At 40.5% G+C, this 21,734-nt stretch overlaps 1 protein-coding gene across 1 annotated transcript in view; it reads right to left on the bottom strand.

Moving 5' to 3' along the window:
- The window catches only part of Glrb (glycine receptor beta), a 61,598-nt gene extending 41,169 nt beyond the window's left edge, over window positions 1-20,429 (bottom strand). The window contains exons 1-2 of the mRNA XM_057757000.1: window positions 20,265-20,429; window positions 18,770-18,920 (exon numbers count right to left, since the gene is read on the bottom strand). Of these exons, the coding sequence (XP_057612983.1) occupies window positions 18,770-18,891 (122 nt within the window). The 5' untranslated portion in view covers window positions 18,892-18,920; window positions 20,265-20,429. The remainder of the gene's footprint in view (window positions 1-18,769; window positions 18,921-20,264) is intronic.
- Window positions 20,430-21,734: the final 1,305 nt, after the last annotated feature.

The raw sequence follows: 21,734 nt of genomic DNA, 5'->3' as shown, positions 1-21,734 counted from the left end.
GGCTATGGGACTCAATTGCCCACATACAGAGAACAACATCCTCATTTATTGACTGTTCTGAAAACATTCTCAAAAATATACCCACAGATGTGCTTTATGGCTCTAAGACACGCGCAGTCCAAGGTATCCAGCAATTAAGACAGCATCAAAACACAAAACAATCAAACATGTGATAGAAAGGTCATGTTTAAGAAAGTATATGTTTCCTAACTTAAAAATACTTTGCAAAGCAAAAGGTGTATTAAAGAAATAGATCATGGACAACTGCATGGAGATAGCCTATAAAAGCTGGCCGATTTCACTATCATTAGCTATAGTATGAAAATTTTTAAAGTAATTAATGTCTTTTTTTAATTTTAAGGTCTGGTTCCCATCAAAGAATATTTCATATCCATTTTACCAGAAGCTTCTCTTATTGAAACTCTTCAATAATTTGATATATACCAACCTGAACCTTCTCAATCTAATATTCTCATTACTGTATCTAGAGAGTGATCCCATGTGTGTCTATGTGTTTCTCCTAAAACATATACCGAAGTTTCAGTAGTTAAAATAGTATAGGCCAATGCAAGTGAAGAGAACCAGAAATAAATACAGTGCAAATGGCCAAGTGATCTTCAGTCAGTCAGCCAGAAGGCATGCACAATGGGCAGAAAACATGGCATTTAACAAACGGTGTAAAGAAAGCCGGACATCTGAAAGGAAGAGAAAGAAACTGGATGTTTTTCTTCTGGCTCACACAAAAATCAACTAAAAATTCATTAAAGGCTTAAATATGCAATCTCAGACTTCAAAAGAAAACACAGGAGAACATCCTCATGACATTGCTCTTGGCAATGATTTCACAGACACCACAAGTGCAGGCTGCATGAGTCAAATCTGGGTAGTGAAGGATCGCAGAGCAACTGTGTGCAGACCAATCCTCCTGGTCTGAGACTAGAGGAAAATATTGTGCAGAATGCAGAGGCATCAACAGTGAAAGAAATAGTAAAGAAATCAGTCGTTCTTAAAAAAAATGTTCTTCAGTGGATAGTATCAAAAAATAACGCACTAAGATGCTTACAAGAACATGGTTAGCGAGAAACTCATACAGTGCTGACAAAGATGTTAGGATAGACATCATGAAAAAGATTTTATAGAGTCCTTTAAAAATAATATATTTATCATATGGTACAGCAGTTCCAACATATATAACCAAGAGAAATAAAATCACTTTATCAAAGAGATACTGGCAGCCCCATCTATATTATATACAGTAGTCAAGTTCCAAGATCCATCTAGGTAATTTTCAATAGAAGAATAAAGAAGGCAGTGTGTATATAATGTGCACATATGTACATATAAATAATGTCTATAAGATGTACAAGTGATATGATATTATGCACCTAAAAGGCAAGAATAAATACCTATCCCCTCAAACAATTCTGATTGAACTAGAGGTCACTGTGTTAAATGAAATGCGCCAGGTATTTAAAGTCCAGTAGCACATTATCTCACTCCTTCACAAAACCTGAACAGCAGCTCCTAGAGAAGTAAGCAGTGGAGGAGTGGGACCTGAAACCCAAGAGGGGCTTAATGGAGCAGGGCAAAGGAATAAAGCATGCCAAGACCCATCAAAACTCAGCTAGAGATACTTAGTTCTATCTCTCTACAGTGCAACATTGCCCATACTGTTTACACTAGATTACACTCTGTTTTTGTATAACCAGAAGAGAAGCTCCCAAGACAGAAATACGATGGAGGGCTGACTCATGTTATGGCTGGTGATCCGTTGCACACATTCATCATGTTGCTCTGATCCTTATGAAGCTACAAAATACTATCTCAGAAGAATAGACCCAAAGAAGAATTGATCTAAATGAGTCCTTCTGCTCTTCAAATGACAGTGTTCAGAAAGTAACAAGGTTGTCCTGGACAGGAGGCTCAGAGCAGAAGGTGAAGACCTGAAATCACCAGAACCCACATAAAGCCAGGTGCAAACGCATTGAAATATCAGAATCCCCAGGAAGTGGGATGTGTACGTATCTAAATGTACCACAATTTTCTGCACCATATTTTTCTGCATGCTTTGATGATTACCATAACTAGGCTCTGAAACACTGAAAGGATTAATCAGACAAATTTTGGCACCAAACTCCACAGTCCATCAAAACTTGAAACGGGAGAGACGGCACTGGCTGCTCTTCCAGATCACTCAGGTTCGGTTCCCAAAACTGACCCTGTGATGCACAGTCGTTTGTACCTCCAGTTCCAGGACATCAGATGCCCTCTGGGGGCTCCTACATTGACACTGTGCACATACATACACACACAGAAGATGCATACACATAAAACACATGTAAATTGATCTCTGAGTGTAGAGTCACTAATTATATAATTTGCAAGCTAATATTTGTAATATACATACAATATGTATTATACAGAAAAAAATAACAAGAATGTCACTGTTCAATTCTCCTACTAGGTAATACATATTTATTGTTTCTTTTTAAATTGTATGTGGTTACCTATTGTGCTTTATAGTATGCATATCATCATGAGATTTCCTAATTGTACCTCAAAGGCAAGAATGCTCTCTATTCTGATGAAAAATAAAGTAAAGAAGCCAAGTATGGTGACAGGCTTGCAATCCCAGCACTTGAGAGTAAGAGGTAAGATAATGGTGAGCTCAGCCCAGCCTAGGCTTTTAGCTGAACTTGTCTCAAGCACGAGGAGATAGAGAAAGGGCTGAGTTCTCCAAAGGCTCTCATTCTGCACCTTACCCATCTCTGTTCAGGGGAGGGGAGGGTAAGAGAGGAGAAGGAAGGATGAAAGAGGAGAAGACAGGAGGAAAGGAAGGATGGAGAGGAGAGGGGAGGACTGGGAGGAAAAACAAAAGAGAAAATCACTCTAGAGCTGTGCTCCCTAGTTCGTCAAGGAGGCCTGGCTGGGTGGACTGGGGGCCCGACTTACTGCGGATATGGCCCACATCTCTAGACACTTGGTATCTGCCTCTGAGAGTCTCCCTGTAGGCAGAGAAGATAACTGCAGAAAACCAGTTCACAAAAGACCTGTCTGTGGAAAGAACTGTGGCCACATAAATAAAGCGCCTAGATTAGTCACGGTGCTGTACGACGGACAACCCCCAGGAGCCTATTTTGTGTCGTGGGGAAAGGAAAAGAGAGCAACAACTGTTTGGAAAACGACAGACATTCACAATTTACTCCCAACTACAAGAAAGTCTTGGGCATGTGATTTACTTGAGGAAATATGCAGCGTGTTTCCCTTCTTATATAAACGCATGATATATATGCACAAATCTTCTTTCTCCCAAATCCCCACTCTAATTCCCCTATTCTCTAAAAATTGATGGGACTGAGTTTTGAAAGGAAATATTTTCTTTGCCACTACAAGCCAATTTTTAAAAAGAACCAAAGCAGGGAAATTGAGAAATAAATAATTTAAACTTCAAAGCACTTTGAGGAAGTCACTCCAGGGACACCACAAATCATTTAGATGAAGGGGCTTTTGTTCCTTGTCTGGAACCCAGTAGAGAAGCTCAAGGCCACCCCTAGCACCTAACCTGGTTCTGTTACCATGGCTTTGTCACTTTCCCTTATGCAAGATCCTACGTGCAAATAATTTGTTATCAGAGACAAGAAAAGGATTTCGTTTTTATTACTGCCTTGATTATACCCCTGCAGGTTTATGGAAACAAGGATGTACTAACCCCATTACGGGGCAGGGAAGCAAATACAGATGTTATCCTGAATACTGGATCCCCTATCCCTCTTCAGTACAGAAGAAGAAAGATTGCCCTTTCTGTCTCTATGAATTATTGCTTAGAAACCAGTCACTTCAGATTGAATAAACTAAAATCCACAGGCCTCCTTACAAAGAAACTCTACGCTCCACACCATATCCTAAATAGCTTTGTGTCGTAGTACTCTCCAGGACAGAATCTCCAGCAGTTTTTCTAATATTTTCAGTCATCTTCAGAGAATGAAAACTGCCTTTAGCCACTGTCCTACCACTCAAAATTGTCACGGCGTATGGGACCCATCTAGTACTGGTAGCAAAACTAGATGCTTTGTGGAAAAGCCCAAACTTCCCGCTTCCCCAGAGGAAGGGAAGAACATTGATCTTGCCGTGGCCAGGTTTGCTGGCCTCTGACTTACTAATGTACACTTTCTTTGTGGATTTCTCAGATCCTCTCTTTGAAGATACTGTCAGCTTGTTTGTTTGATGTTTTCTTGTGGCAAGATTCCACTGTGCAGCCCAGGCTAACCTCAAGCTCAGAACAATTCTTCTGCATCAGCTTCCAAGGAAGGGTCTGACTGTTCTCCAGCTTCAGCTCCCGCTTGCCTCCTGCCCACAAGTCACATGGGCGCTGTGGGACTCTAGCCCCCTTCTAGGTTCTTCTCTAAACCCACCCTCTATGTTCTCTCCAGCTCTCCCTGCTCTCTTCTCCTTCCTATGAACCACATCTGAGCAAGAGTAAATATTCGGTATTCCCCTTCACATCAGAAATCCTCCTCAGTCCACACAGTCTTTTTCTCTATCCCATGGTCCCCAGGCTGCTTCTTGAGCTCTCATCAACAATTGAAAGCAGTCTACCATGAGCCTCCAAAGCACCAGGGGGCGGCATAGTTCTTCCTTCATGTCCCTCTCACAGTGTCAAAAGACAGCTCCATGGTCACATGGTACTGATGCAATGACCTCAGGGCTTCCATGAGCAATGTCTCCCCTAGTCTCCTCAGCCCTAACAAAGCCCAAAGAGAAGACTCTGAGTGAAAGCCACCAAGCCAGGCTTCCTTTCCTGTTGTCAGTACTCACAGAAGAGATCCGATTCCTACCATTGCTATTCAAGGTCTGAGATCTGTTGTTTGCTCCTGGTCGTTAGGGCTTTAGGCATAACTAACACTCCCACATTTATTTTTTTTGAAACACTTTTCATTAATTTGATAACTTTTAAGTGCCCTTCATGGAATTTCGGACAGAAAATACAAATGTTCCCTTATGTTAAATAACTTGTGTTAATATAAAGGCTAATATTTAAATATAACTAATTGCATTAATGTGCTAATATATTCTTTTATTATAAACATAGTTGATCTGAGTACTTTGTAAAGAAAAGAAGCTCATTTATCTTTTCTGTTTTGTGGTTCAAGAGCAGAATGCCAAACACATCAAGAAACTGAGAGAAGTCACCAAGGGAAGACAGGCAGTCTTGCTTCTAGGAACTTGCTTGTCCTGAAAGTTAACTCTCTCGACAAAACTTGTCTTCCTACTTCCTAGAAAACACCAGGACCCAATCACTTTCTATCAAGCAACATCTCTTAAAATACCATCACCTCAAATCACCACACTGGTGACCAAGCCTCAAGAACCTAAACTTCTGGGAAGGTGTGTCCAGGCACCAGCCACAAGTAAAGTGTTCTATAATATCAAATAACCAGCAAACATTCTTGAATGCTCTATCTTGGCAGGACATATCATGAGGACATGAAGATAGAGAAAAATAAGCAAAGTTGACAGACATTTTACAGCAAGAAGTTGAGAATGTTCATATGAACCAACATTTAAACAAGCAATACATATTAAAAATTAATAACTTGTTAATTAAAGTTTTATCCAGATCAATATTTTAAACACAAATTGGTAATTCATACAGGAATTTCGAAAAACTCCTTCTCTATCCAAATCTGTTCATCACCACAAGGAGTCAATGTGGGTACCCATCAATACAAAGCCCACTAAAAAATACATATATGAGTGTGTCTGTGTGGGTCGGTGTGGAACACATAGTCCAGATGCCTACAGAGACCAGAAGAGAGCACTGGATTCCCTGGAATGAAAGTAAGAGGAAGTTATGGGTGCCCAATGTGGATGCTGAGAATCAAATCTGGATCTTTTGAAAGAGTGGCAAGTGAGCTTAACCACAGAGCCATTCCACCAGCCTACAGTAACTGGGTCTCACATATCAGATCATATGTCTGGGAGAAGGAATCTTGTAAACTGTATACTCAGCAAGTAACATTCTGCTATTCTTCTTAAACAGTTCACTGCACGTTAATGTTCATTAATGACTTAAAGGAAACACAGTAACTATAATAAACAATGCCTAGACAACAATGATGAAGAATCCTGTTCCCATCTCCATAAGAGATGCTCATTTATTTCATTTAAAAATTGCAGAAAATATTTTATTCCTATAACCCTGAGAAATTCATTAAGCCCTATTTTACAGATCTGGCCAGTGGAAGCACATAAGCTAATACAGAAGTGGACTGTGTGTCACTTGAGTTTAGTGTTAATCTGTTCTCTCAGAACTAACTCAACCAGTTTTACCTGGAACTTGTAATCATTAGCATTGTATCTTCAGTACTGAATTTTGTCAGGTTACAAGCTAGGGACTCTGAAGAATATGTGACTTTTGATTGAAAGTCGTAAGATAAGAAGGGATGAGGCAAGTTGAGGGAAAGAGGCAGGGCATATTTCAGGAAGAAGGTATAGAATACTCCACAGTAGAGTGGACACTGAGTAGTAGATCCCAACCAAAATGATGGCAATGGAGAGTAAAACTGGAAAAAGGAAAGGCTGGCCAGAGCAGAGACCTGAACAGCTGTGTCTATTCCAAACCTCACAGATGCCTGCACACTACAATAACAGTTCCCAGAGCTTGGCTCGACTCTGCAAATTGGCCACACCACAGTCAAAACTGTTTTCATAAAGCCAGTAACACATCATTTACTTTGCTAAATATTGACAACTCTGCTAGAAGTGGTAAAGCAATGGTGGATAAAACCGCTAGTGCATTAGCAGAAATTAAGAAGACATTTAATTGTAATGCCAATGAATTCTTCACCACCACAAAATAGCAAAACCTAAGACCCCCACACACCATAACATAATCGCTTTGTTACCAAAACATAACAATACACATCACCAAATCATAGTGCTAAACATCAATACATAAACCCTGATGCCACCAACATAAAACCCTGCACACCACCAATATATAACACCACACACCACCACAACATGGCACACACTACCAATGCATAACACCACACACCACCAACACATAAAGCCCCACAACCAATACATAATGCCGCATATCATCACAACATACCATACACCATGCAAACAGATCACACACTACCAACATATACACCACACACCAAAGCATAATACCACATACCACCAATACATGAACCTACACAAATTATACACTATACGACAAACATTAGAAATAAAGCAAACATCAGCAACGTAACAGCAACTGAATCCAGTTTTTAAAGGTTTGCGCTCCAATGTAACGTCTCTAAAGATACACAAAGAGAAATGTAACTTCACTGAATTTTAAAGCTTAAGTCAGCATTACCTAACATCATACCTGACCATACAGGCTCATCCTCAGTGCTGTTACTAGAACCTAAGTTTGACTTACTAACTAAATTAGATTCCTATTCTTCATGGAAGATCATTCATTAATACCACACCAAAAAAGCTATATTCCAGATGTGAATATTTGGGACTTTTTTTTTAAGGAAAAGTAAATAAAAAGATCATATAACTTTGTTCAAAAATGGCTGCATTTGTCACTAATGAACAAAAAATATAAATATAAATCACAATCTTAGAAAACCCTTAGCTCCCATGAGTGCTTCCCTGTATTTATATGTTTTATCCAGTAATGAAGAGAGTGACTCTAAGGGGAAGAGACTTTTGAATGCTGTGCAATGACATAATCAACCTCTGGAAAGTTTCCAAAGAAGGCAACTGACTATCTTCTAGCTGTTCTGTGTGTTGTTATAAAATCGTTTGTGAACAAAAGAGTCCATTCAACGAGCATGCCAGACCAGTGAATTGTAATGAAACAGAACAAAATGTTCACTGATCTGATTCTAGGTTTCACATAAAAACTCTCCCTTAAGTAGCTATCATTCATTAATTTTGGCACAACACTAAAGAACATCCGCAATTGGAAAACATAATTTAAGCACTCTTCCCTTTCCCAGCATCAGGTCTGCATGTGGTCATTCCTTTTTCACATACCTCAGCCAAATTAATATACCATTGTGAACCTAATTCAAATTTTTTGTTTGTCAGTTGTACTAGGGATTAAAACCAGGTCTTCATATAAATATTGTGTGACTGAGCTTTGTCCAATGCATTTACAGTCTGGTACAGTAGAAAATGGGAAAATGAATGTCTGGATATCACACAATAAATATAACTAGAGATAAAGATGGAGACACAACAATTCATGATGGTACACACACACACGCACCAGCAATTGCCATGGTGAATACAAAGCTTGTAAGAACCAAGGATGACTATCAAAAAAAGTCAATGGTTAAGGACTTGATGAAAGCAGCTTATGAGTTCTAGTGTCAGAAGGGTAGGGGAAAAGGGTAGGGGACAAAAACTCAGAAGTTGGAGATTCTAGAATCTAACAATGAAATAAGTGGACACAGGTGTGTGCTGGGGTGTAGAGAATGGCACATGGTTCTTACCAAGTAATAATGGTATCAAGGAAGTGACTATATTTCTTTAAGAGGAAGGAAGTAATATCTGAGTCAAAAAGCAGAGTAGAGCTACAACTGCACATTAACAAACAAATGACCAGGGGAGGAGGTTGCTTCTTAAGATACTATACGCCTTTGGTAACTAAGGAACCCAACCAAGGAAGAACCAGCCAAGTGAAGCTCAGAAAACGGGTCATTTTAGTTCAGGAAATACAGCAATTAATAGATGGAAATGTTAACAAAATACAAATACACTCCATATTTTTTTTCAGACAGTAGATCTGTATGTTTTTAAATCCATAAGGATAAAAGAATAAGAGATAAATAAGATGAACGGAGAGTAGTTTCCAGAGTAGAGAACAACTAGACATCGGGAGGGCCTACCAAAGAGCTCGATTCCTTTCCTCTATATCAAAAATTAAAGTGCCATGCTGGAACTGATCTGGGTGGGAGGAAAGGCTGTGTGCTGGAGAAGGCGAGAAAGAGACTGAGAAGGCTGATGGAGAGAAGCGGAGGACCTCAGGACCACACAGTGCATCGCAAAGCCCACCACGAGATAAGCCATCAGCGCAGAACAAGCCATCAAAGAAGCTTCAACAAACAGTTGATGACTTGTTATTCGTTATTCAACATGTTCTATTGGAAATTTATTATTTAGCGCATTGTTATTCAAAGGAGAGCTCTATGAACTTTCATTTCATATGTACATTATTTCTCAGAGGGACCATGTATATGTACATAAACTTAGATTACTCACCCTCTGAATTGTGAGTGTAAATTTCCATGAAATATAGCAGAAGGAGCAAATGTTTCTGTCAGGAGCTAGCATAACAACAAAAGACACTTGTACAAACACATCCAATTCCTTGCCACATTAAAGAAATTATTTACCTTCAAAGAAAGAAAAGAGGTCACATTTCTGAAAGTTGATTCCCTTAATTTGTGAAAGCATGAGAAACTGGTAACATGAATAATTCAGTTCCTATATGCATTACCCTCCTTCGAAATACTTGTATTATGATAAGACAAATCTAAAACTGGATCCATTTAGTACTAACTTGCTTTAGAAAATGAATTTTGTATAGGCTTTTTTTTTCTTTTTCTCTTTTGGCTTCATTATATCAAAGCTAATAAACAAAAAAATTTAAACAAAAAAATTAACCCAGAAAAGAAGGTTACAAACCAGTTATAAAGCATAATATCATAAAAGATCAACTTGCCTCAAGTGAATAGGTGTGTGTCCATGACTGAATTAAAACAAAATTCTTCACTGTACACATGGGAAAACTAAAACCCAATTCTATGGATTTAGTCTTCCTCAGCATGTGCAATAATGTTCTTCTTGCTATGTCTTGCCCGTCATTTGTGAGGAGATGTGCAAAGTGCACATCACTTTTAAATGCACAGTCATTAAACCATGGATGTGTAAAAAGATTAACCATGTATTCATTAGATTCTACTGCACTTTCAGGCATAAATAGAGCTCTTAGGCACAAAGCTTTGAAACAGCCATGTTCTAAAACCATATATGGCCTCTTAATTGTTTGCAACATAGACCATTAACACACACATGGTTTAACTAAAAAGTAAAAGACATCATCATATGAAGGATTCAATTTCATCAACTATCGAAATATATGATGTGAAAGAAAAAAGGAGTCTGGGAGAGGACGGAGTTCAACACCAGCTCTACACAGTCTTATGAAAATAATTGGAAGTACTATTAGTGTCTAAGTGACACTTAATTTTGGTTGTACCTCTTCTGGTTCAAAATCACTGTGGTGACAAAACAAACACAAAAAATTCCTGCTTAAAATAAGTCCATTTTCTCTTTGGAGCCATCTACAGCATCCTTTAATCTGTGTATCTCTTCTGCAGTTTTCTCCTCAGTCTTGGCTTTGTAATTTGGCTTATCCAAAAGAGGCTAATCTAATTTATAAGACAGGACCTTACTTAGAAGTTATTTATTCATCTATTCACCAAAGAGAACAAACTAAAATAAAACGCACCCAACAATACACAACAATTTAGGACCACGGAAGTGCCAGTTGGGACCCTCTGAACTAGCTTCCATATTACAGGAGAGATAAAAATGACGGCAGCAGGCACTGAGCACATTACTACAGGTGAGCTAAAATCAGAAGAGGAACATGTTTCCCCCTTCTAACTGTTGAATTTCAACCGGTTTCCCAGATGTTACCTAGTCCCACTTCTACAGAATGCTGTTAGTTCACAGAACTCACCCCCCACCAAAAAATGAAAATTCTGACTATATAAAAACTCTGCCTAGACTCAATTTGGAGCAACGGTCTGAGCTCTTAAGGTCAAAATGAGGAGCAGAAGGAGGGAGAACATGAGCAAGGAAGTCAGGACCACGAGGGGTGCACCCACCCACTGTGACAGTGGAACTGATCTATTGGGAGCTCACCAAGGCCAGCTGGACTGGGACTGGATAAGCATGGGTTGAAACTGGACTCTCTGAACATGGCGGACAATGAAGGCTGATGAGAAGCCAAGGACAATGGCACTAGGTTTCGATCCTAATACATGAACTGGCTTTGTGGGAGCTTAGCCTGTTTGGACGCTCACCTTCCTGGACCTAGATAGAAGTGGGAGGACCTTGGTCTTCCCGCAGGGCAGGGAATTTGGACTGCTCTTCAGTATTGAGAGGGAGGGGGAATGGAGTGGGGGGAGGAGAAGAGGAGTGGGGATAGGGGGAGGGGAGTGGGGGGAGGGGGGAGGGGGCAATTTGTGGGAGGACGGGGAAGGAAATGGGAAACGGGGAGCAAGTGGAAATTTTAACTAAAAAAGAATAAAAATAAAAAAAAACTCTGCCTATTAGAACAAGGTAATATTTACTCAGCTAAATCCTGAAGAACTGGCAAAATCCGGTTAAACAGAATGTTATGCTTCCGAACGTAGTAGTAGTAATTAGTAGTAGTAGGCAAGGAAAAGACAGGAATGGGGGTAGACCAAGCATTCTAAAACAAGATAGTACCTGCAACCTAAGTCAGGTATATTAATTCAAGAGCTTCTTGCAATATAGGGCTAAAGGAAATATGCTAGACATTTGGGCATGAACACTTGAGGGCTACTGAATATAAGACTAGAAAGTGGAAAATGAAAACAGTATGCTTTGTAGATGTGTAACAAGAAGGCGACTAAAGGAGAAAATCCCACAACAGCTCTTCTGACAATAGTGGAAAGAGCAGCTGCATAGACAAGAAAGCTGAACACGATGATAGAGGGGATCACTCCAAGGGAAGATGTGGGTTCCATTTCAGTTTCATGCCTGACTAGCCGAAATAATGGGGATGCCAATTTTGAAAGATGGAGAATTACTTGGAAAGACAAGATCATTAATTCAAGTGATTGCAAAATAACAGTAGGCCATCAAAGAGAAATTGCAAAGTAGGTGGTATGAAAATACATAACCAAACATAAGGGAAAAAAATATCCTGGTCCAGGTATAGAGTGATGACAGCATAGGCAATTATCTTTTTCAATCAGCTTCTCATCTTGGGCCAACATTTTCATCCTGAACATTTTACAAGGAAGCAAGGAACTGGAACTAAGTAAAGATCCATCCAGTCTGCTAATGAAATCTAGATAAAAGAAACTACGGAGACTAATGAGGACCATACGAATTAGCCTAAAGATGACGGATTTGATTTTCCATGTATCTCCCCGTCTCATCTGTATACACAACTGAAATGCATATATCCTAGCATTACAAGTTGAAAGAGACAAAAGTTCTCACAAAAGATATCAAGTGCATTTATATTTATACATAATATTTTTAGCTTATGAACAAGTTTGTAGAAATAACTCATTCTTTTCCACTGTGTGCACAGAATCAAAATAAACCTGAATTATTTACGTTGTGATTTTAACACTAGAGTTTTGAGGGCTTGGGAACATGTATTGAGGAGATGGGTAAATGCAGGTGGACATGATTGCACACCCACACAAGAGCCGCCTAAATCACTAAAGGCTCCTTGGGAAGTTCCCCAGAGAGAAGACAGTGTGAGCCAAAAAAACAAACAGAAGAAAGATTTTGTAGTGAACACTTTGATCAAAAATCTGAAAACAAAACGGAGTGTTCCACAAGATGGTGGCTGTCCTGTTCGGTGTCCTGATAGCAGAACTAGATAATGGCAGAAATGAGCACCTGAGTGTACCCAGCAATGCCCTAGGCATGGGGAACCTATACCGATCATGAGGAGGTTTGAAAAGACAAGACAAAGCTCAGAAGCTCCACTAAAATCCAGGCTCCAAGCATCTTAGTAGATGTTGGACTCAAAAAAAAAAAAAATCCACAATACACATGAGACATGTACTCTAGCAAAAAGGGTCCCTTCCAGTGATCATGTCTCCCATCAGACTCTCCTGGTGACCACTAAGTGTACAGCACCCTGACTGACCTAGGTAAGCACAACTGGAGCCAGGACTATTAGCATCCAGCACCCTCAAGGAGCATCGTTCTCAAGAAGCGGACAGGGACCTGGTGGCTTGCTGTGCACTAGGCATTCTGACTTTTAGCTCATTTTGCTGCCTCTCCCGACTGTGAGTGAACTCTGCCTCCAGATACTGGTTATGTCGCTTAGAGCTAGGTTGATTGTTAGATTTGTTTGCTGTGAATTGTCCCCAATTTTAAAGGTATGAATAATAAATAATGCATTTGAAAAGCACACCAGATTGTCTGCCTCTCTGTGACACACACATCAGGTTCAAGACGGTTCTCTGATGCACTTCAGAAACACATTAGTTACACATACTATGAGCAGCTGCCACGTGTTTGAAATTCAGAGCCCTCAGCATAAGAATGTGCACCGGTCGCTGTGGCAAAATCAGTGGTGCACACCAGGACAGTGGCCGGGCAAGCTCAGGGCAAAGGAGCCTACCAGCAAAAGCTGCGGTGAACAACAATGTCTTTCTGTATTTTTAAACTGTTTTCTTGTTGTTCTTGGAATTATTAAGTATATTTTTCTTCTTGATCCACTTTCTACAATACACATGGGCATCTGACTACGGACGTGTTGATCATTTCCATTTGTCATCCTGCAGGCCTTTCCTCAGAGGGTGTCAGACTGACTTATCCTTTCCTACTGGACTATGTCAGAGAAGAGATTTGTCTGGATTTAAAGGACATTTTAAAACAGCATCAACAATAAAAAACCTGATTATGAAATTTCAGAGGGAAATTAGGGTTTTGTTTTTGTTTTGCTTGACTTGTTGGGTTTGGGGTTTTGAGACAGGGTCTCTGTATTTCTGACTGAACTGGAATCCATTATGTAGATCTGGCTGGCTTTGAACTCACAGAGGTCCTCCAAGCTCTCCCTCCCAAGTACTGGGATTAAAGGTGTGCATCACCTAACCTGGTTTAAAGGAAAATTTTGTTAATTAAGGTCTTCAGATTTTCATTACCAGCTCAAGCAACGTCATATGCATTTCATATACTCGAACTTTCCAAGTCAACCCACCAAGAGTAAAGGCAGATTTATCTAACTGGCCCAAGATAAAATTTAAACCTGTAGAATGAAGACTCCATTTCTTATTGCTATTAGATAATCAGATATAATGTTAGGGTTACAGAATTTTAAAAATCTCGCAATTTGAAACGGCCTGAAACAACAACATATGTTCTACCTGGATACCCAATTTCAAATCCCTTAGCAGAAGCCTGCCAAACAAGTCTCCCATGCAGAATAGCTCTAATGACAACAACTTCCCAACCCCTTCTCAAATCAATTATATCTCATCTGATCTCTAATACAGAGTTTTTACATGGGAGCCAAAATCTCACTCCCTACAATTGAATCATTAGCATGGCTTTTGGCTGATACCAAGTCATAAAGTATAGTTTCTTATTATCCTCACAAATTTTCAAACATTTGAAAGCAACCTTCAATTATCTCAGTTCCTTTAGCATTTCCTAGTGTAAAAAGATCTTAATTGCTTCTATCATTTCTCTGTCCTGGAAATATTGAGTAGAACAACGCAGAAATGCCCATAAACTGTGCTTTAAACATCTTCAAAATTTGCTTTAAATAGAGTGTCAAGTATAACTATATATATGTAAGTATATATATACATTTATATCATGATGATAATGCCATCGAACATTTCCCCAATAGTCTATTTAATCCATACACGCACAAATGATGGGTGAACCAAATGGCAACTCATTTCCCAACCTCATTAGGTTTTGCCCATCACTTTGTTTTTTAATTTGTTGTTGGTATCACATAAATAAATGTGTTTTATTATGACATTTTCTTACATGTGTATCATTGTGCTTCATTCACATTCACCCCAACACACGTTCTTTTCAGCCCTCCCTACTCTTACTGTTTCCCGGCTTCCTGCAAGATAGGCCCTCTTCACCTGCCCTGCCATTCAAATATATACGATTCTGCAAATAATATCAATAAGCAAATCTCTTCTTTCTGAGTCTCGGTCCCATAATTCAGGGTTTATACTTGATACCAATTCTGTCTCACACTGAATTTCCCAATGTTACAAACTTGAGTTTGTATGAATTTTTTTCTTTAAGTTTCTTTCCAGTCACTGATAAAATGTTGAATATAATGAGGACAAAATGCCACCACATTCAAACATGAACTAGGGTAAAAATGTTCCACTCATCAACCTAGTTGTGACTTCATCCAGTTGTTTATCTGCTGAGACCATATCAACTGATGTAAACTTCAGACATAACAGAGCCAGTGAGAAGCAGACAAAGGCGTTCTGCAGTCCCTGCACTCATTAAAGAAATTTTCATTTTGTACCAAGCATTCTAATGTTCTCTTTTAATGAGTCAAGGAAGGCATTGTTCTTTTGTGAATTTACAAAGAGCTGGGCAAGCACACAGTTTAACTGATAATCTCCAGGGAACGATCACCACAGAAGGCAAGTAGAGTAGAGAGCTATGGAGAGGGAAGAGATTGAGATGCTTCTCAACAACATGGTGCCAATCTAGCATACACGAGGCCCTTAACTACTTGATTTGCAGCACCACCACCCCCACACACACACTTCTCAGAATAGGTCGTGGTTTTAAGATTAGTGGACAGACTCCAAGATCAATAGTGTATAAGCGATAGTTACTGCCATGAATTTGGAGCAATAGCACCAGGTAGAGGAAGACGTTCACTAACACAGGGAGTGCACCGGGCGCTCTACCTATTGAGAAGAACACAGGCAGCGATGGGAAAGAGCAAGTGTGATAACCCATGAGCGCTCTCTGTGGTCCAAGGACTGAGATGCAGAGGATAGTGATGAAGATGTCAAATTCTAGCAATCAAGAGTCTTAATGTAGAGCCATGAAATGTCAGGCACATGTAGCAAGCCATGGGGTTCCCACAAGGTGTCTCAGTATTGGAATGACTTAATTAGACTGGAGACCTGGAAAAACTATAGGGTCAGAGTGGCAAAGGAATGGTCAAGAAAAAAAATAAATAAAAGCAAGAACTAAACAAAACGAGAAGTGGAAAGATTAGAACAAGCTGGATGACAGATTTTAGGGAAAATAACTCAATATCTGTGGGAGTGAAAGTGAAGACTCTCCAGACACAGCAGAGAAGAGCTGCTGAGCTTCTGAGTCTTGGTGACTGTTGAACGGGGGAAACTAAGAAAGGGTAGGTCAAGAGTAATCCCAGGATGGAAAAGGAGGTGTTGGGGCCATTTGCCAGCAAAGGGGAACTGTGTTAGGAAAAGTGTGGAGGAGTTCTGAGTGCAAGTCCTAGCAGATTGAGCTGAGCTTTGTAACGTGGTGCAGAGGGTATGACCCTCTACATAGCTCTGAACGAGAAATGAAGACCTAGGAAGTAACCGTGAGTGACCTTAGTTGTACACATGGGTTTGGGGGAAATCTCACAGGCATAAGAGAGAATCACATTGAGATACCTCCCCAGGGCCTCTCCTGTACTTTAAAATGTATACTCTCACAATGGGATTCTCAAACTACTGCTCTAATGGAAACACAGGAATACTTAGTTCTCGCTCATGACAAATAGGCTGCTAGGCATATATGCTCCCATTGCTTATCAATGCCACTCTTCAAATAGTTAAACTAACCAAACTTCACCAGAAAGAAACTTACAATATTAAGACGTATTTATTTTCTATCCTCACCTTCTAAGATCCCTAACCCTAACTCTGCTGAGCAAAATACCTAACAAATTTATAGAAAAGAAACTATTTAGATTTCTAAACTACAAATCACTGAGTAAGATTATTTTTACAGTACACGACGATGACTGGGATTCTAGCCTAAGTTTTTAGAGAAATTTCAAATAATGGACCAAACTCCAGCCAGAGAAATGACTCCTGAATTTCTTAAGCTCTTTTTCTTAACTCAGATTTTTTTTTTAAAGCTAATTTGGGTGTTTTATTACATCAACAGAAAAATAACTAATACAAGCCTGAAAGCAATATTTTCTATTTATTTTACTTCAGCTTTGTTTGTTTGTTTTTAAACGAGGTCTCACTATGTAGACCAGAATGGCTTTGAACTCCCAATCCTCCTATCATCTGCTGGGATTATAGAATTGTATTCCTACGCCAAGAGATACTTATTTATATGAAAAACATTCAACCCAAAAATATAGAACTGTAATTTCCTAGGGCACATTTCCTTGAAATAAATTATTTATTTATTTATCTATCTATTTATTTATTGTTATGATCATGTGTGTGTGCACCTGTCACAGCATGCATGTAGATGTGGGGGTACACCTTTGGAAATTGGTCCTCTCCTTCCACCCTAGGGTTACAGAGAGCAAACTCGGGTCCTTGTGGTCACACCTTCACCTGCTGAGTCATCATCCCTGACCTACTTGCACATAGGTGAGCTAGACATTTAACAGGATTACTACAACCATCAGCAAAAGTTAGTCTCAAAATTATAAAAATAAATAAAAAATTTAAGGCTATGGTAGAAACTAGCAAAGTTAATCTTTGCTAGTTTGTATTAACAGGGAATATTTAGAACATGAAAATGCATCTTTCACATAAGGAGAAGAAGGCCCAACATTATCTACTCCCTCAAAGGTTAATCTCCTGATTAGGATACAAAAGTCATATCACTGAGGAATCCTGATGTCAGCAAGTGGTGGGTAAACCTAAACCTGGCCCTTCATCCCTCAGCAGATACCCAAGGGTATAGAAGCCAAGGAGAAGCATGCATATAACTCAAGGCTATCCTTTATGTCTATCACCCCATAATTTGACCCTGACATAATACTGTTAAATAAGTAGGATGTCAATGGTCAAATCAGGAGATGCCTCTTGACATGACATGAAACTTAGTTAATGACAGACATTACTCTCCATGACATGATTTCAGGCTTTCAGTCTCTCAGGTCTGTACAAACATCAGCCGCAATAGATCAAGTCTAAAGTCCTTGACTGACAAAATTTTCTTCCTAAGACATTTGTTGTTTCTTACAGACATCTATAAAACTGCAATGGTTCATGATTCATCAGGTTATGATGCTGAAATAAAACGTCAATATGACATCTCAACCATCTTAACTAAAAAACGTCCTATCGCAGCCAAGTAATCACAAATGCTGTATTATTGCCTAAAAACACATTATAAAATGTAGAAAACATTATAGAGTATTCATCTGATGGTTATTTTCAGCTTTTATTGGCCAGTAACATTAACCCTTCCCAGAAAAGATCCCTAGCTGATAAACCTTGACTTTGGAGAGATTGTAGCTGGATTTTGTTTTTACAAGTCATTCTATATTTTATAACACACTTTTGGAGAGATACACTAAATTCCTTACAAATATTGTAAAAGAACTGCCATCTACCATGCAAATAAATTTGCTTCCATTGCGGTATACCAATACAAATGTAATAGATTTCAAGATCGTAGTTTATCTGTTTCTTAATGAATCTTCCTGTCAGGTTATTTTTAAATCTACTTCTTGTACTAGTGTTTTCTCAAAACATGGACTCTTAGTATCCAATTAAAGTTGCATATCTGGCCTATGAAAGATATAATAACTTGTTTCACTTTTGTGAATGATATGTAAAGATGCATGAATAAAGTCTCTTTCACCACTAGGTAGGGACCATCGCGCCCCAAACCTTTGTCTACCCTGGTGTTTTGCTATCAGGACAAAATGGGTCACGGCTGGATCTGAAAAGGGTCATGGTCGGGCATTTTAGTAGTCAGTCTGACTTTCTACAAACAGCAGCAACACTGCTCTGCAGAAGGATATAAGACTTGAGGAACGTACGACGGGCACAGATACTGCTTCTTTTTCCCCTTCCCTTTCTTGGACGATTTTTCTTTTGAACAAGCTTCTTCAACCCACAAAGACAGGAAAATTAAAAAGGAGATTGCCAAGGAAAGCCTCATCTTGAGAATGGAAGAGTCGGCAGCTCAATCTAGAAGAGAAAACAAGAAGACGTTCACACTAAGAAGCGTTCGACACGCCTGTGGCTTCTCTTTAAGGGGCATCCCCATGGCTACCCAACAAGTAAATGTATTTGTATCTCAAACCCTACATCATGGAACATGTAATTTTCCTTTACATAGCAATAAACCCTTTTGAATATCACAGTAAAACTCACTTCAGACAAACATATGAAGAAAACAAGATTCCAAGAGGATACAACTGTACACTTTCAAACTCTGGGGTTGTATGAAATTAAAGTTTGATATTAAATTGGAGAAAATTCAAAAATAGGTTCAGACAGATACCTGTAAGGATGTTTAACACACTGTTTGGATAATTCTCTCTGGCTAGTACATTTGATGTAATTTTTTTAAATCTACATTGTGTGAATATTTGAATGAATTTTTTTAAAAAAAAATAACCACAGTATTTAATTCAATGTATTGAGCAACTGATGGAGATAAAGGAAGATTAGCATGAAAGAGTTTCACACTCTACATCCATTCTTTTACTATATCATTAAACCTACATGCTGCTCTTTTACTCTGAAAACGTATGCACTACTATAAGTTGGCTTGTTAGTTTTCCCATTGATGTGAGAACGCGGATAACACTCCTTAACAAAAATATTATTCTGGGTAATAGCGAGGAAACAAAACTGGAAGTAGGCTCAAACTCTACAGATAATCTTCCTACATACATTTTAATATCACTGCCTATGCCCAGAAGAGACTATTCCTGCCAGACTCCAATACATAAAAAGCAAACCACCAAGCATTTACTGGTAGCCAAATAGTTAAAACCACTTCTCGGGCTTCATTTTCAGGCCATAAAACCTGAGACCTAAACACCTCATTCCCATCCCACTTTTCTATCTGCATTGCCAATGTCCTGTTTTTAACCCTCCCTCCCAGGTTTATTCCATATTTATCCTCTATACCGTACCGCAGGATCAAAGAGCATATTATTAGGTTCTTCATCCGCATCCACTACCACCCCCAGGGAAGAGTCCCAGCACCGCAGTAGGGCTGTCCCCCTCGGCTGGAGCCCCCTGCCCTCCGTGAGCGGTGCTGGCAACCACAGCCAGGCTCCCGTGCCCCTGTCCCCAACTCGAGGTGGCTTTCCAGAGCGGCCAATGCAGGGCCAGGGGATGCCTCCCCAAAGAACCCCTGGGCCCTGGCCGCCGCGTGTCTCCATCCCGGGCCACGGGCCCGTGCCCCGCGGGCACTGGACTCTGCATCGTCCTCCGAGCCCGCACTGGATCCTTGCTCGGTCCCGCCGCAGTGCGCAGACCCGGAGCCCGCAGCGCGGGGACCTCGCCGCCAGGCCTTACCGTAGGCGCCCCGCAGACCTCCACCGAGGTGACGGCGGCGCCGGTGGCGGGGGCAGAGGCAGCTGCGTCCCGCCGGTCCCCGCCGCCCGCGCCACTGCCGCCGAGCCTGACGCGCCTGCTCCGCCCCCGAGCGTGCGCCGTGGCGCGCCGCGGACATCTGCGGGGACCGCGGGCGGAGGAGAGTGTCGCGGTCGGGAGGGACCAGACTCCGCACCGAAGGGAGGGCGGCGGGGAAGACACCGAGGCCCTTGACGAGGCACCGCGGGGCGGGTCAGAGGGAACCGCAGGGGCCCCAGGGAGAGACATTTGGGGGAAAAGGAGGCAAAGCCGGGTGGCAGGACTCAAGGGTCAGCATGTGATAAAATCTACATAAGGTGGGGCAGCAGTTGACCCTCCTGAACCAAACTGGACCGGGTTCCTGTGGTTTCATCGCCTGCCTCTTCTGCAGGCTGCTCCATGTCAGAATGATAATTCCAAGTTCGGAAGTGTGACCTTTCTATGCAGGCTTCATCTAGACAGAATCATGACAGCAGTGTAGCGCCCAGGGAACTCAGCTCTTAACATGGGATGCTCAATTAACACTGTGCGTGCATAGCAAGGTCCCTGCATTCTCTGAGCTCACGTTAGTGTGCCTGAACACTATGCATGTCTTCCCCAGGTTTATAGATGGCGAACCCGAAGTTCAGTTCGCTAAGGGATTTACTTGGGGTTGTGGGTTAGAGATCTTAGAAAGGATTTACCAGAAACTCAACAATGATTTTGCAGAACTACACCAGTTAGTGTCTGTCTTTTGGTACTAAACTTCACTAGGTTTCATTTCCACAGTTAGGAAGCAGCTTTGTGTGGGATGTAGACTCTTGGATGAATGATAATGTTTGTTTTGGGGTGTGTGTGTGTGTGTGTGTGTGTGTGTGTGTGTGTGTGTGTGTGTCTGTGTGTGTGTGTGTTGAAACAGACTCTCCCTATGTGGGCTGGCTTCAAACTCCTGATGGTACAGAGTTTGTCAGACTGCTGCTGGCAGTTTATACCCATGCCACCATGCCCACCTGCTAGTAATTCACGGAAAGCCTAACTTGACTTGAACCCAAGGGAGCATAGCCCAGCACTGTGTGTGTGGAAGTACAGATGTGCCCACTGCTGCATGTGCTGGCCTGCAACACATTATGAGACAGGCACGGTCCCTCCATTTTCACGTCACAAAGCCATTATTGCCACTTCTCAGTCACGGTTGCTCCCTTTAAAGTCTGCACTAAATGAAATAACACCTTAAACTGTCTTAAAATACGGCCATTCTCTTTACAGGCTTACAAAAAGGACAGCTATTCTATTACGGTAATGTTTTAATCACTTGAATGAAGTTCTCCTTAGTGATTTCTTTCATGTTGATTATTCATTTTATCACTTATGTTCTCCAGAATCCTCTTTTGTTGCCATACAACTGTCACCCACATTCAGAGGAATTAGCTTGGA

Source organism: Chionomys nivalis, chromosome 24 (assembly GCF_950005125.1).
Source record: "Chionomys nivalis chromosome 24, mChiNiv1.1, whole genome shotgun sequence".
NCBI classification, from domain to species: Eukaryota; Metazoa; Chordata; class Mammalia; order Rodentia; family Cricetidae; genus Chionomys; species Chionomys nivalis.
This window is presented reverse-complemented; position numbering and strand designations above follow the sequence as displayed.